Genomic DNA, 12,865 nt, shown 5'->3' on the forward strand with positions numbered 1-12,865 from the left:
CCCCCATAACCTGAAGGTAACGGTTTACAGGCTGTCCTACTCTGGTACTTGCCTGAGCCACAGTTATTCTGGGAGAGTCCATGCTTGGGGGGTCTACCGAGTCCAACCAGAAACATCATGAAAACGTCTAGATTGGCTCCAAGCATCTATTGGGCCTTTTAACTCCTTACCCGCTGCGCTCCGCTGTTGTGGAGGAAGTTGGCCATGTTCCTTTATGATGGTGCCTCGTACCCAGCACACAAAGCTCATTGCCCCTTACCGTGGTCTTAGTCCGCTGGCTGCCTGCGCTTCTCTGATTCTCCTCAGCTATGTTCACCCGTAGGTAGGTGTTGGGCGTGTTTAGCCAGCGGGTCTTCTCCTTCTGCTGCTTCTGGGCATGCTGTCGGAGGGTGGCGATGGGAGCAACCTCCTCCTCAAAGACGAATGCTGTGACGGTGGCAGGGATCAGCACATCACTTTTGTGCTTGATTTTCTCCTGGACAAAGGGGTGCCGGTACGTGTAGCCTGTTCGGTAACCCTGGAAGGACACAAACAGAATGCTTCTTTACTTGGAAAACTCTAGCTCAGAGGTCCCCAAATGGTGGGGCGTGCCCTCTTAGGTGGGCGCAGAGGAACATTCAGGGGGGCGTAGCTAGGGCACAGCAGGGAGTGCCACCCAGCTCCGCTCCTGGCCCCAACCCCGACTCCTGGCCCTGTACCCAGCTCCAGTTGCCAGCCCCGTGCCTGGGGTCCCGCCTGCCGGGTGCATGCCCAGGGTGCCAGCTGCTGGCCCCAGATGTGGCCAGGCCGCTGGCCCCCTTACCCATGTCCAGGTCCCCTCCCTGAGCCACATCCCCGACTCTGGGAGGGGGAGTGCAGACAGGGATTGGGGGCATGAGGTAAAACGTTTGGGGACCACTGCTCTAGCTATTAGGACTCAGGGCCGGTGCAACCATTTAGGCGACCTAGGCGGTTGCCATGGGCGCTAGGATTTGGGGGGCGCTATTTTCTTCAGCAGCGACTGCGGCGGCCGGATCTTCAGCCGCCCCGGTCGCCGCCGGCATTTAGGTGGGGGGAGCTGGGGCAGGAGAGCGTGGGGAGAGCCACCTGCAGCAAGTAAGGGGGGAGAGCGGCATGTAGGGGAACTCCCCACCCCAGCTCACTCCTGCCCCACCTCCTCCCCAAGCACGCCATCGCTGCTTCACTTCTCCCGCCTCTCAGGCTTGCAGCGCCAATCAGCTTAGGCGCCGCAAGCCTGGGAGGCGGGAGAAGTGAAGCAGTGATGGCGTGCTCGGGGTGGAGGCGGAGCAGGGGTGAGCTGGGGCGGGGTGTGTGCCTCAGGGCGGAGGGTGGGGGGTGAGGAGCTGCTGCGGAGGGGGGGTGCCTCAGGGCGGTGGTGCAGGGGGCGCAAGGTGGAAGTTTCGCCTAGGGTGCGAAACATCCTTGCACCGGCCCTGTTAGGACTGGGCAAAAAAATGGCAGGAAAAGGTTAGAGAAAAATGCCACGGGGTTCAAAACAGATCTAGTGCTTGATTTGATTCTTCTTTTTCCCCCTTTTTGAAAACCACTGAAATTTTTATTAACATGTTTTGTCTAACCAAATCCTGGTTTTTAGGAATGGTTCAGTGAATGAAAGTTTTGATGATGATTGCAACAACATTTCTGATAAGAGAACATTTTAAAAACATTGCAACCAACCAACCAACCAACCCCATTATAACATTTAAGATTGTTGCGTTTTTTGTTTTGAAACAGTTCTTCATTCAAGCATTTTTGGCCTTCTCTGCTATCTGCCCATCTCCCTATGGTTAAATGAGGGCTATCTACAGTGATGAGCTGCCAAATTTTTAACAACGGGTTTCCTCCTCCCTCCAAAATTTTAACAACGGGTTCCCTCCTTCCCCCCCCCCTCCGTGGGGGGGGTCGTGCCCCATCCAACCCCTCATGTTCCTTAACACACACACTCCGAGACCCCTGACCCATCCCCCCCTTCCCTGTCCCCTGACTGCCCCTTGCCGCCCCACCCAACCCCTCCTCTCATTCTCAATGGCCCCCCAGAACTCCTACCCCATACAACTACCCCTTCTCTCTGTCCCTGAGTGCCCCCACCACCTCATCCAACCCTGCTCTTTCCTGACTGCTCCCCGGGACCCTTGCCCCCATTCAATCCCCCTGTTCCCTGCCCTCTGACTGCCCTGACCCCTATCCACCCCCCCACAACCCACCCCCTCCCTGCCCCCTTACCACACTGCCTGGGGACCGGGTCCACTCTGCCAGGACCACGACTGGCGCTGCAGGGCCCGACTCCCCGGGCCGCGCCCGGCACCGGGGCCCGACTCCCCGGGCCGCGCCCGGCACCTGGGCCCGACTCCCCGGGCCGGGCCGGCCCGACTCCCCGGGCCCGACTCCCCGGGCCGGGCTGGCACCGGGGCCCGGCCTCTCGGCCCGACTCCCCGGGCTGGGCCGGCTCCGGGGCCCGGCCGCTCGGCCCGACTCCCCGGGCCGGCACCGGGGCCCGGCCGCTCGGCGGCAGCCGCGGGGCCCGACTCCCCGGGCCGGCGCTGGGCTGGAGGGAGCCGCGGTCTGGGACCGGGAGCTGCTGAACCAGCCGCACCTCCCCTCCCCCTCCGCGCCCCAGCTTACCTGCTGGCTGCCTCCATGCTGCTTGTTCAGGCTTCCCGCGAACATCTGATTCACGGGAAGCAGGGGAGGGGGAGGAGAAGGGGGCGGAGCAGGAGAGGGCGGGAACTTTTGTTAAATTTAGCAGCCCTTAACAACCGGTTCTAAAATGGCTGCTAAAATTTAACAACGGGTTCCCGCGAACCCGTGCGAACCCGCTGCAGCTCACCCCTGGCTATCTACATCCCAGATCTTTTCCTCTTCCCTCTCAAGATTAGCAGCATGTACTGCTGTAAACTGGCCCCCCAGAGGCAGGAAGAGTGCTCTCAGGATGCCCCGAAATGGATTTGTAGTCTGTTCAGCTGGCATGCCTGACATTTCAAGGCAGATTCCTTAGCAGGAAATCAGACTGCTTGTTTGGCCAGGGACACATCCTGTGAGATACTGACGCTACGTCTACACTGCAACTGGAGATGTGAGTAGCAGCTTGCATAGACGTATCTGCGCTGTCTCCAGGCAGGTGGAAAGGGAGTGTGGAGAATGAGGAATGGGCCACAGCTAAATCGGCTGGAGACTTACCAGGTTGTCCAGCATTCGCATGAGGGCCTCAAACTCATGCTCTCCCAGGCGGCTCTTCTGCATGGGTCCAAATGTGCTCCCGGCCCATCGGACTGACCCAACGTCGTGGGGCCTGTACTTCTCCCGCTCCAGCACAATCAGATTCTCAGCTCCCCCAGCGCTAGACAAGGCAGAGACCTAGAGCAAAGCACAGAGACTACAGCAACACAGGCACAGCTGGAGAAGCCACTGAGGAAGGGCCAGATTCTTGGTTATGCTCCACCCCCTGTTTGCTCTGCAGAAAGGGGAAGGGATTCTGGCTAGCAGAGAATTCCCTTGGTGGAAGGGAGCTCCTGAATGGAATAAAGCCGCTAGAGTCAGCTCCTGCAGCAGCTACCTGCCAGCCCAGCCTTGGGGGCATGAGAGAGTTACCCTACACTAGTGGTCTCCAAACTTTCTACCTCTTGCCCCCCTCACCCCTGTCTGTAACCCCCTCCCACCCTCTGGAGCCAGGGCTGCAGCTCCGGGACGGGGGGATACAGACAGGGGTAAGGGGGATGAGGCTGGGGCCACAGCTGGGGGCAGGCGCGGGGCCAGGCGCAGAGCCCCAGGCGCAGGATCAGCAGCTGGGACTGGGAGCAGAGCCCCGGGCGTGGGGCCTCACCAGAAGTGGAGCCGTGAGCACACAGGACCAGCAGCCAGGACCAGGAGCGGAGCTGGGTGGCACTCCCTCCCCGCCCAAGCCCCAGGCGCCCCCCCCCATGGAAAAAGTGTCCCCTGCCCTGAAGTGCTTGCCATGTGAGACCCTAATCCTGCAAACGTGCATGTTACTCAGGCACCCGGATGGTTTGCAGCATCGGTCCCAATTCATTTATTTACTGACGACCTTTCCCTCGCCTCAGCTGACAGCACTGAAATAGCTGCGTGGCGCTTGTCCCGGCGTTGCCGTATTTCAGAAGGCCGAGATACGTCTGTAACAGTCCCAGACCCTGAGCGCTCAGAGGCAGAGCGCAGGCCAGTTTGGAAACAAAGCCAAGCAGCTTTGGGAGTCACTGGGCATTCAAATGCTGCTATTGCGCTGGGGAGTTAATGACTAAATGAGTGGGGGCGGAGCGGAGAGACAGGAAACAGGCAGCAGGGCCCATGAGTAGCAGCGTCAACAAGACTGCATGTGGGAAGGAGGCATTCTGCAGAGCACATGTATTCCCAGCCCTTCACCTGCAGATGGCTCAGGGGCCAGGCCTCAGCGGCGCTGCTGACCTCCTTTTCCCAGCTAAAGAAGTAGGTCGATGTGCAGAGGGGAGGACAGTGGCATTTATAATAAATGACACTGATTGCAAGCTAGCTGCCTAACCAGCGCAACCAAACCTGCTGTTTTGGTATAGCCGCGCCCGCTAGGGTGACCAGACAGCAAACGTGAAAAATCGGGATGGGGGTGGAGGGAAATAGGAGCCTATATAAGAAAAAAACCCAAAAATCAGGACTGTCCCTATAAAATCGGGACATCTGGTCACCCTAGCACCCGCACCGCGCAGGAAGAACAGAGCAGAAGAAAGTCAGCATCATCATGTTGCGTTTTCAGGCTTTGCTGACAAGCCACTGTTTAAAAAATAAAAAGAATAAAAAACCAACCCACAAAGGAAATCTACAGTAGCTGTAGGCGGGGCTGCAGGAGGTTTGGCTGTAGGCACGGAGCCAGGGCAGCGATTTGAGCACTGATGCTTTCAGTGATTCCAATGCTGATAACAGTACCAAGCTCTGATGATTGTGGCATTATCACAAACATGTCCATATCATCACTTCCATGCATGGAAAACCTGAGCTGCTGGACCACTGTCCTGTCTTAATGCAAACCCTTCCTACAAACCGGTTTACTCCGCGTGGCCAACAAGAAGCTATTAACAGCGCAACCCCAGTTTATTCCCTTTTCTGTTCTTCCCAATGCATCCTGCTGACTGTCTGGTTTGCTCAGATTGAGACAAATGCTGTATTTTTTGTGTGTGCTATGTTTCTGGGGATTTGGGAAGCAGGACAAAGTGGGGCAATCTGAGTTGGTGACAGAGCTGAGGGCGTTTGTCTGTTAACATTCTGGGTGGCTAACGTTGATTACCCGAGGGAGGATAGTTTTCTAGATGTGCTGATTGATATCATTATTATACAGAATCACATTTATGACACTCATGTCCTAATGACCAACCAAGAGATGGGCCCCATTGTAGTATTCCCCATTCCCTGCCCTGAAGCGCTTACAAGCGGAACACCCAAGACAAGCACAGGGTGGGGGAAAGGCCATAACAGGCAACCGGAGTGAACAGCGTGGTGGCAGCCAATGTCATGTTCCATTTTTAGTTAGAAGGGGATCAGCTAAATGGAAAGAAAAGAGAAGGGGGCGGGGGCATTGTAAGGAAGACGAGTGAGGGGGACAGGGCAGCAGAGAAGAGGGTAAGAGAGGCAGGTGTGGAGTAAAGCACTGGTGCCCTTGGGTGTTTTCAACATGAGTCAAAAGCCTCCAGCGTGCTGGCAAAGCACCCTGCTCTGATCTACGCCTAGAAATGAATCCATGGCATTGGTAGAATTGATGGTACTTGATAATAAGTACTAATCATTTTAACTACAATAACTGCAGCTCCAATGTAGTGAGGGGTTTGGAGCCAAAGACTTTTTCTGGACATGGCTCAGGTTGAAACTTGCGCCACCATTGTCTCAAAGCGTGTGTACAGGTGCGCCTACATGGTGTACTGAAGGCGAATGCTCCCCAAGCTAGCCCAGCGAACACATACTACGCCTGAAATACCATCTCTTGCCATGTGAGCTCTTTGGGACTGATTTGGGCCTGATTCACATCGCGCTTTGGTTTTTATATGGGTGTATCGCCATTGACTTTGGTGGAGTTATTCCTGATTTACGCTGGTGTATATGCAACAGCCAAATCAGGGCCACTGTCTTTTCTTCACCGTGAAAGCACCACACACGTTTATGGCACTGTATAAATAATGAATAGCAGCTGCAAGCCATGCAGAACATCACTCATTTTGTGTCCCCATTTGAGCTCTTGCTGAGCTCTGAAGGCTTAGAGGACGAGGTTTCCAAATCAGCATTTAATCCCTGCTCTGACTGAAGTCAGTGGTAAAGCTCCCAGAGACTTCAGTGGGAACTCATCTAGTCCAATGCCAAACATGTCTGAAAATCCCATCCCAAAACAACAGGCAATAGTGGAGGAGAAGGCAAAGACCCAGTTCAAGTTATTGAGCAAATAACAGGGCAGCAGCTGAAACACAAGATTAAGCTGGGCGTGACTGGAAGCCACGACAGTAAACAAAGCTGTAAAAAAGGAAGTTGGTTTCTGTCCTGAAGTCTGTTCCAGGGACTGCCCAGTAGAGGGAGATAAATGATCAGTGCAATCCAGCCAGATTGAATTGGTGTATTCTCTGCTAAAAGGACAGGAGTACTTGTGGCACTTTAGAGACTAACACATTTATTTGAGCATAAGCTTTCATGGATTACAGCCCACTTCATCAGATGCATTGAATGGAACATATAGTAAGAAGATATATATATACATACAGAGAACACGAAAAGGTGGAACTCCATATCAACTCTAAGAGGCTAATTAATTAAGATGAGCTATTATCAGCAGGAGAAAAAAAAACACTTTTGTAGTGATAATCAAGATGGCCCATTCCCAGGGGCGGCTCTAGGAATTTTGCCGCCCCAAGCACGGCGGCATGCCGCGGGGGGCGCTCTGGCGGTCGCGCGGCTCCGGTGGACCTCCTGCAGACGTGCCTGCGGAGGGTCCGCTGGTCCTGCAGCTCCGGTGGAGCATCCGCAGGCACGCCTGCAGGAGGTCCACCAGAGCTGCGGGACCAGCGGACCCTCCGCAGACACGCCTGCGGGAGGTCCACCGAAGTCGCCTGCCGCCCTCCCGGCGACAGGCAGAGCACCCCCCGCGGCATGCCGCCCCAAGCGTGCGCTTGGTGCGCTGGGGTCTGGAGCCGGCCCTGCCCATTCCAGACAGTTGACAAGAAGGTGTCAACTTCTTACTATCTATATCTATCTATATCTATCTAATCTATATATATATATATATATATATATATATATATCTTCTTACTATATGGTCCATTCTATGCATCTGATGAAGTGGGCTGTAGCCCACAAAAGCTTATGCTCAAATAAATTTGTGGCACCTTAGAGATTAACATGTATTCCTGTTCTTTTTGCAGATACAGACTAACATGGCTGCTACTCTGAATACACTGTATTCTCTGCAGCCCTCTCCTACAGTGCAAACCTTAATCTGCTCCTTGGGGGACATCTTCCCAGGGTCAAAACAAGATGTTGCTATCCTGCGGCCCACCATCTACACCAAGCACTAGAGTATTCCACAGTTGTGGCTGGAAATTTGGGATGGATGCTTTAGAACGCTGCAGTTTATACCACAGTGATAACTTGCAATCAACAAGACTCATTGTGTCTGGTACAGGGGGTTTGTAATGATCCTGGGTCTCTCCCCATATTAGGCGTACCAGACACAATGCAGTCCTGTCTTAGCAAGTTATCACTGTAAGTCTCTCAGTCTATACTGGTGCTAGGGAAGCAGGGCCGGCTCTAGGTTTTTTGCCGCCCCGAGCAAAAAAAAAATGTGGCTGCCCCCACCCCAGCCCTGGGCTCCCCCCCCGCACCCGTTTGCTGCCCCAGCCCGGGGCTCTCCCCCCACACCTGCACCCCCTGCCGCCCCAGCCTTGGGCTCTCCCCCCTGACCCGCCTCCCCTGCCATCCCAGCCCTGGGCTCTCTCCCCCCCGCAACCCACACCCCCTTGTCCCCCCCCAGCCCTGGGCTCTCCCCTGCCACCCCAGCCCTGGGCCCACCCCCACCCCATGCTGCTCCAGCTCTGGGCTCCTCCCTTCCCCCCTCCCCAGAGCCCCTCCACCCACACACCCCTGCCGCGCCAGCCCTGGGCTCTCCTCCCCCCCCCCCTCCACCTGCACCCTCCTTCCGCCCCAGCCCTGGGTCACTGGTAACTTGCTCCCAGGGCAGGTCATTCAGCAGGAATTTTGGATGTGCACAGAACACAGACAGGATTGGTTCCCATATGGTTACAGAACTGCAGTAAAGAGGAACCATTTTCAGCTTGTGTGATTGGAGGATATCTGGATGTGTATTATAAGACTGTCCTCCATAAATGAGGAAAAGTTGAGGTGCCTTTATTATTCTTTTGTTCCACTCTTTCTTTCTATGGGGAATTTGCAATGCAATATCACTGTTTTCCTTTTAAACAAAACAAAACAAACAAAAAAAGGCAATGGCTGTTGAAAATAGCAATTCCCGTCCTAATAACCACTGGGAAGTATTTCTTGCTCAATTTTATCCTACTTTTTCTACAGCAAATTACAGTGGATCAGTGTATTTGATTTGGGAGAAATGAAGTAACAGCTGCCCAAATTGAGCTTGAGCACTCCTGAATTTTGAGGTGTTCAAATCTGGAAGGCAGGTGCTAGATTCCCTTTCTGAATATTAGTTAAATCTGGAAAGAAAAAGTCAATTTCTGCTTCCATGGCTCAGAAGTGGAAATCCTCCTAAGCGCCTGGTACTGTATCTAAAGCTGCCCAGGTCCAGTAGAGCCTCCCTTCCCTTACTTTTCATTTTAAATTCTAGTGGGATCCACATACCTCCCTTGCTAGGCTTCAGATAGAGAGGGGCACTGTCCATTTAGTCCACCCAATTCCTTCTTTGGGGGCTGCAAGGTGAGGTCACACCAGTATCCCTAATCCAGTCTGGGAATGTCTTCTGAAGGGGATATCTGGGCCAAAGCCTTCTACTCCTTGGGCACACTTGCTCCCCAGTCATAGTGCCACCCTGCTCTAGCAGTGAGCTCTCCATTCACAGCAAGCTGCAGCATGAGGTTTCAGCTACCATACTCCCTCCCCCTCCCTTTCCTGTTGATAGCAACCAAGGGAATGCTGGGAAATGTCATTCTTTCCCTGTTCCAGGGCTGGCTCCATAGGCAGGGAGCTAACCAAGGAACTACAGCTCCCAGGGCCCCCTGTTGGTTCTCAGCTCCCAGCCTGGATCCCTGCCAGCTGCCGCTCCTGCAAATGGGCTGCCCCAAGCAGCTGCTTGCTTTGTTGGTGCCTAGAGCCGCCCCTGTAGGGAAGGGAAAAGAGCAAGTAGTTTTGTCTTTAACTTATGGGAGACACTCCAACTTTACAGTGACAAGAGTCATAAGTACCTAGGTGGCTGGTTAGCTGGAGTATTCATCTAGACTACATAGTGCAGTGCCCTGAGCAGAGTAACAAAGCATGGTAATGAGACGCGAGTTTGCAAACACATTGACAAGGGCTGATGCTCATTCCAATGTGCTGCCCTGGTGGAGTCGCTCACCTGGATCTCACAAGCAGCCTGCAAGTGAAAGGTTTTATAAAAAGCTTCCTCCACTGTATCTCCCAGCGTGATCACGCCGTGATTTCGCAGCACCAGGATCTGCGGGGAAAATGAAACACTAGCTAACACTGTGAATCCATTTCTTTCTAAAGAGGCTCAGAGATACAGTCCAATGACAAGTCTGGGTTTTTGCCCAGCACCCAAAGGTCCCTGGAATGACTTGCAGGCTATTTCAGGTCACATTCGCAATGGCAGGTTCTGTAAAAGGTGACAGCAATTTAACACCTTTGTAACTTCCCAGATGTTGAGTAGTTCTGATACTTCGCCTGGGTTATTGGCCATTTCCTTGTAATCTAATCTATGTGGCACTCCTCTTGCTGTGTCAGGAACTCCTCCAGGTATGTCACAGACACAGATGGGTAAACTGAGGCACTTGGGAGGCCCAAACTCAAACAGCAGGGCAATAGCCCAGCCAGCTATGGAACCCAGATCTCTCAGTCTGGTGCTTTAGCCATATGACAGGCCAAAATCTGACGACACGTCAGAATGTGAAGCCCTGACAGGACCTCAAACCAGAACCCCAACCCCAACCCCAGCCCAGGCCTGGTTTGGACCCAGATCTGAACGCCACCTCTTCAGCCCATCTCCAATGAAAATATTACTGGGCCAAACCCTTTCCTGTATTAGCCTAACAGCCGATCAGACATAAAGTCTTTCAGTCCGAGGAGCGTGTCTTTTCTCCTAACCTTGCAGGTTGGTCCAAGGCACTTCTGTAGCTCAATCCTGTCTGCCTCTTCCTCCATCTCTCCATTGAAATCGAAGTACACCATGTTGCCCAGCAGCAATGCATCGTGGGATACAGGCAGAATGCCACATTTCATGGCAGACACCTGGCGAACAGAGAGAATGCAGGAAGCAAAGGGGAAGATCAGCATAGAATCGTAGAATATCAGGGTTGGAAGGGACCTCAGGAGGTCATCTAGTCCAACCCCCTGCCCAAAGCAGGACCAATCCCCAACTAAATCATCCCAGCCAGGGCTTTGTCAAGTTGGGCCTTAAAAACCTCTACGGAAGGAGATTCCACCACCTCCCTAGAGAACCCATTCCAGTGCTTCACCACCCTCCCGTGAAAAAGATTTTCCTAATATCCAACCTAAACCTCCCCCTCTGCAACTTGAGACCATTACTCCTTTTTCTGTCATCTGGTACCACTGAGAACAGTCTAGATCCATCCTCTTTGGAACCCCCCTTCAGGTCGTTGAAAGCAGCTATCAAATCCCCCCTCATTCTTCTTTTCTGCAGACTAAACAATCCCAGTTCCCTCAGCCTCTCCTCATAGGTCATGTGCTCCAGCCCCCTAATCATTTTTGTTGCCCTCCGTTGGACTCTTTCCAATTTTTCCACATCCTTCTTGTAGTGTGGGGCCCAAAACTGGACACAGTACTCCAGATGAGGCCTCATCAATGTCAAATAGAGGGGAATGATCACGTCCCTCGATCTGCTGGCAATGCTCCTGCTTATACAGCCCAAAAGGCCATTAGCCTTCTTGGCAACAAGGGCACACTGCTGACTCATATCCAGCTTCTCGTCCACTGTAACCCCTAGGTCCTTTTCTGCAGAACTGCTGCCTAGCCACTCGGTCCCTAGTCTGTAGCAGTGCAGGGGATTCTTCTGTCCTAAGTGCAGGACTCTGCACTTGTCCTTGTTGAACCTCAACAGATTTCTTTTGGCCCAATCCTCTAATTTGTCTAGGTCCCTCTGTATCCTATCCCTGCCCTCCAGCGTATCTATCACTCTTCCCAGTTTAGTGTAATTTTGGTTCCCTGCTCATGTTTAAACTAACGCACCTGTCAAGTCTATGCTCAGCTTTCAAACCTGCAAGCTGTGGCCAAAGCTGTAGCCTGTGGCCTGTTGTTGCACTTTTACGGCCCTGATCCTGCAGTATCTTGAGCATCCTTCTTCCTCTGTCTCAGTGAAATCAATGGGACCTGAGCTTGCCCAGCATCTCCCAGGACTGGCCCCTCAGACCAGCAGTTGCATCAGCTGATCAGTTCACGGGCATATGAAGCAATGAAGGTTCAGTGTGAAAAATGAACCTCTGCCATCAGTGCCAATAAAAGGAACGCAGAAAACCTTCAGTTTTGTAGCAGTCACATATTTTGGCCTTTCTTCTCCCAGGGGCTGCGGGTCTTTCGCTTACTTTTATGCATCCCACCCACAGTTTCTGCGGCCCTGCATCACATTAGAAGCATAAAGCAACTGACCGAAGGTGAATCAAATGAAGTTTGGAGGAAAAAAATGTTTATTTCTTAAATAACGGAACCTGAACATATCAGAGAAGTGCTCAAGTGAGGGGCAAATGGAGCCCCCTTCTCTGGGGCTGGGCAGCATTCCAGTGTGGCAGAAACAGCACAGTTCCACTGTGCAGAGAGGACTGGATGAGCACAGACCTTGCCCAGTTCTGGGTAATCCCCCTGAGCAGTAGCATGCCAGGGGCAAGAGAGGGCAGGTAGTCTCACAACACCTCTGTAAGTCAAGTATTATCCCCACAGAACAGATGGGGAAATTGAGGCACTGAGCCATTCAGCAACTTGCGCAAGGTCACACTGTCGGTGACCGAGGTGGCAACAGAACTCTGAACTCCTGAGTTCTAGCCCCTCAAAGGGTTTAAATGGCGTTCAAAGTGGTGCACATGGTCTGATGCAACTCTGTTGCACTGGGGTGAGTTTCATCCATCTCATCTTTGCATGAGCAAAGACCATTTGCATGCTCAGGGGGTTGGGGAGGTGTTATAAAGTCTCAGGTACAGTTTTAAAGCCCAAGTTGAATCCCACTGGAAAATATGCCTCAGTAAGGACTGGTCTCTCATAACCCATTACGAATGAAGCTCCTTAGCAGAGATGGGCTTGTGCTAGACATTTGGGCTAACAAAGCCACTGCCTTTGAGTTTTGTCCCAGGGTCAACAAATGCTGTGGCTGTCCGGAAACAAGAGGCCATTCTCCTGAGCAGATGTTCTGTTGTTATTAGCTCTTAAAGGAACAGCTTTATTTGATGCACATATCTATCCTATTTAAGTATCAGAGGGGTAGCTGTGTGAGTCTGGATGTGTAAAAACATCATCGGGTTTCTAAAGGGAAATGAAACTTAATGCCACTGTGTCAGAGGTCACGTTAATTCCACTGATTTTAACAGGATGTGGATCAGTCTCTGAGGAAGTGATGTGTTTGAGAGACTCGTGGAGTGGGGATGACACACACAGATCTCAAAACCGCAGAGGTGAGCAGGGTGTTATCAGCAATGAGCCTGAACGAAGCCCTGGATTCCCC

General features: G+C 52.9%; 1 protein-coding gene across 2 annotated transcripts in view; it reads right to left on the bottom strand.

The window, feature by feature from the left end:
- ADD2 (adducin 2) overlaps positions 1-12,865 on the bottom strand; it is a 112,962-nt gene that overhangs the window by 20,102 nt on the left and 79,995 nt on the right. For both annotated transcript variants that reach the window (XM_045008206.1, XM_045008207.1), the window contains 4 exons: positions 10,285-10,428; positions 9,539-9,637; positions 3,178-3,354; positions 260-517 (listed from right to left, as the gene is read on the bottom strand). In XM_045008206.1, coding sequence (XP_044864141.1) covers positions 260-517; positions 3,178-3,354; positions 9,539-9,637; positions 10,285-10,428 — 678 coding nt within the window. The remainder of the gene's footprint in view (positions 1-259; positions 518-3,177; positions 3,355-9,538; positions 9,638-10,284; positions 10,429-12,865) is intronic.

Source organism: Mauremys mutica, chromosome 2 (assembly GCF_020497125.1).
Source record: "Mauremys mutica isolate MM-2020 ecotype Southern chromosome 2, ASM2049712v1, whole genome shotgun sequence".
Taxonomy (NCBI): Eukaryota; Metazoa; Chordata; order Testudines; family Geoemydidae; genus Mauremys; species Mauremys mutica.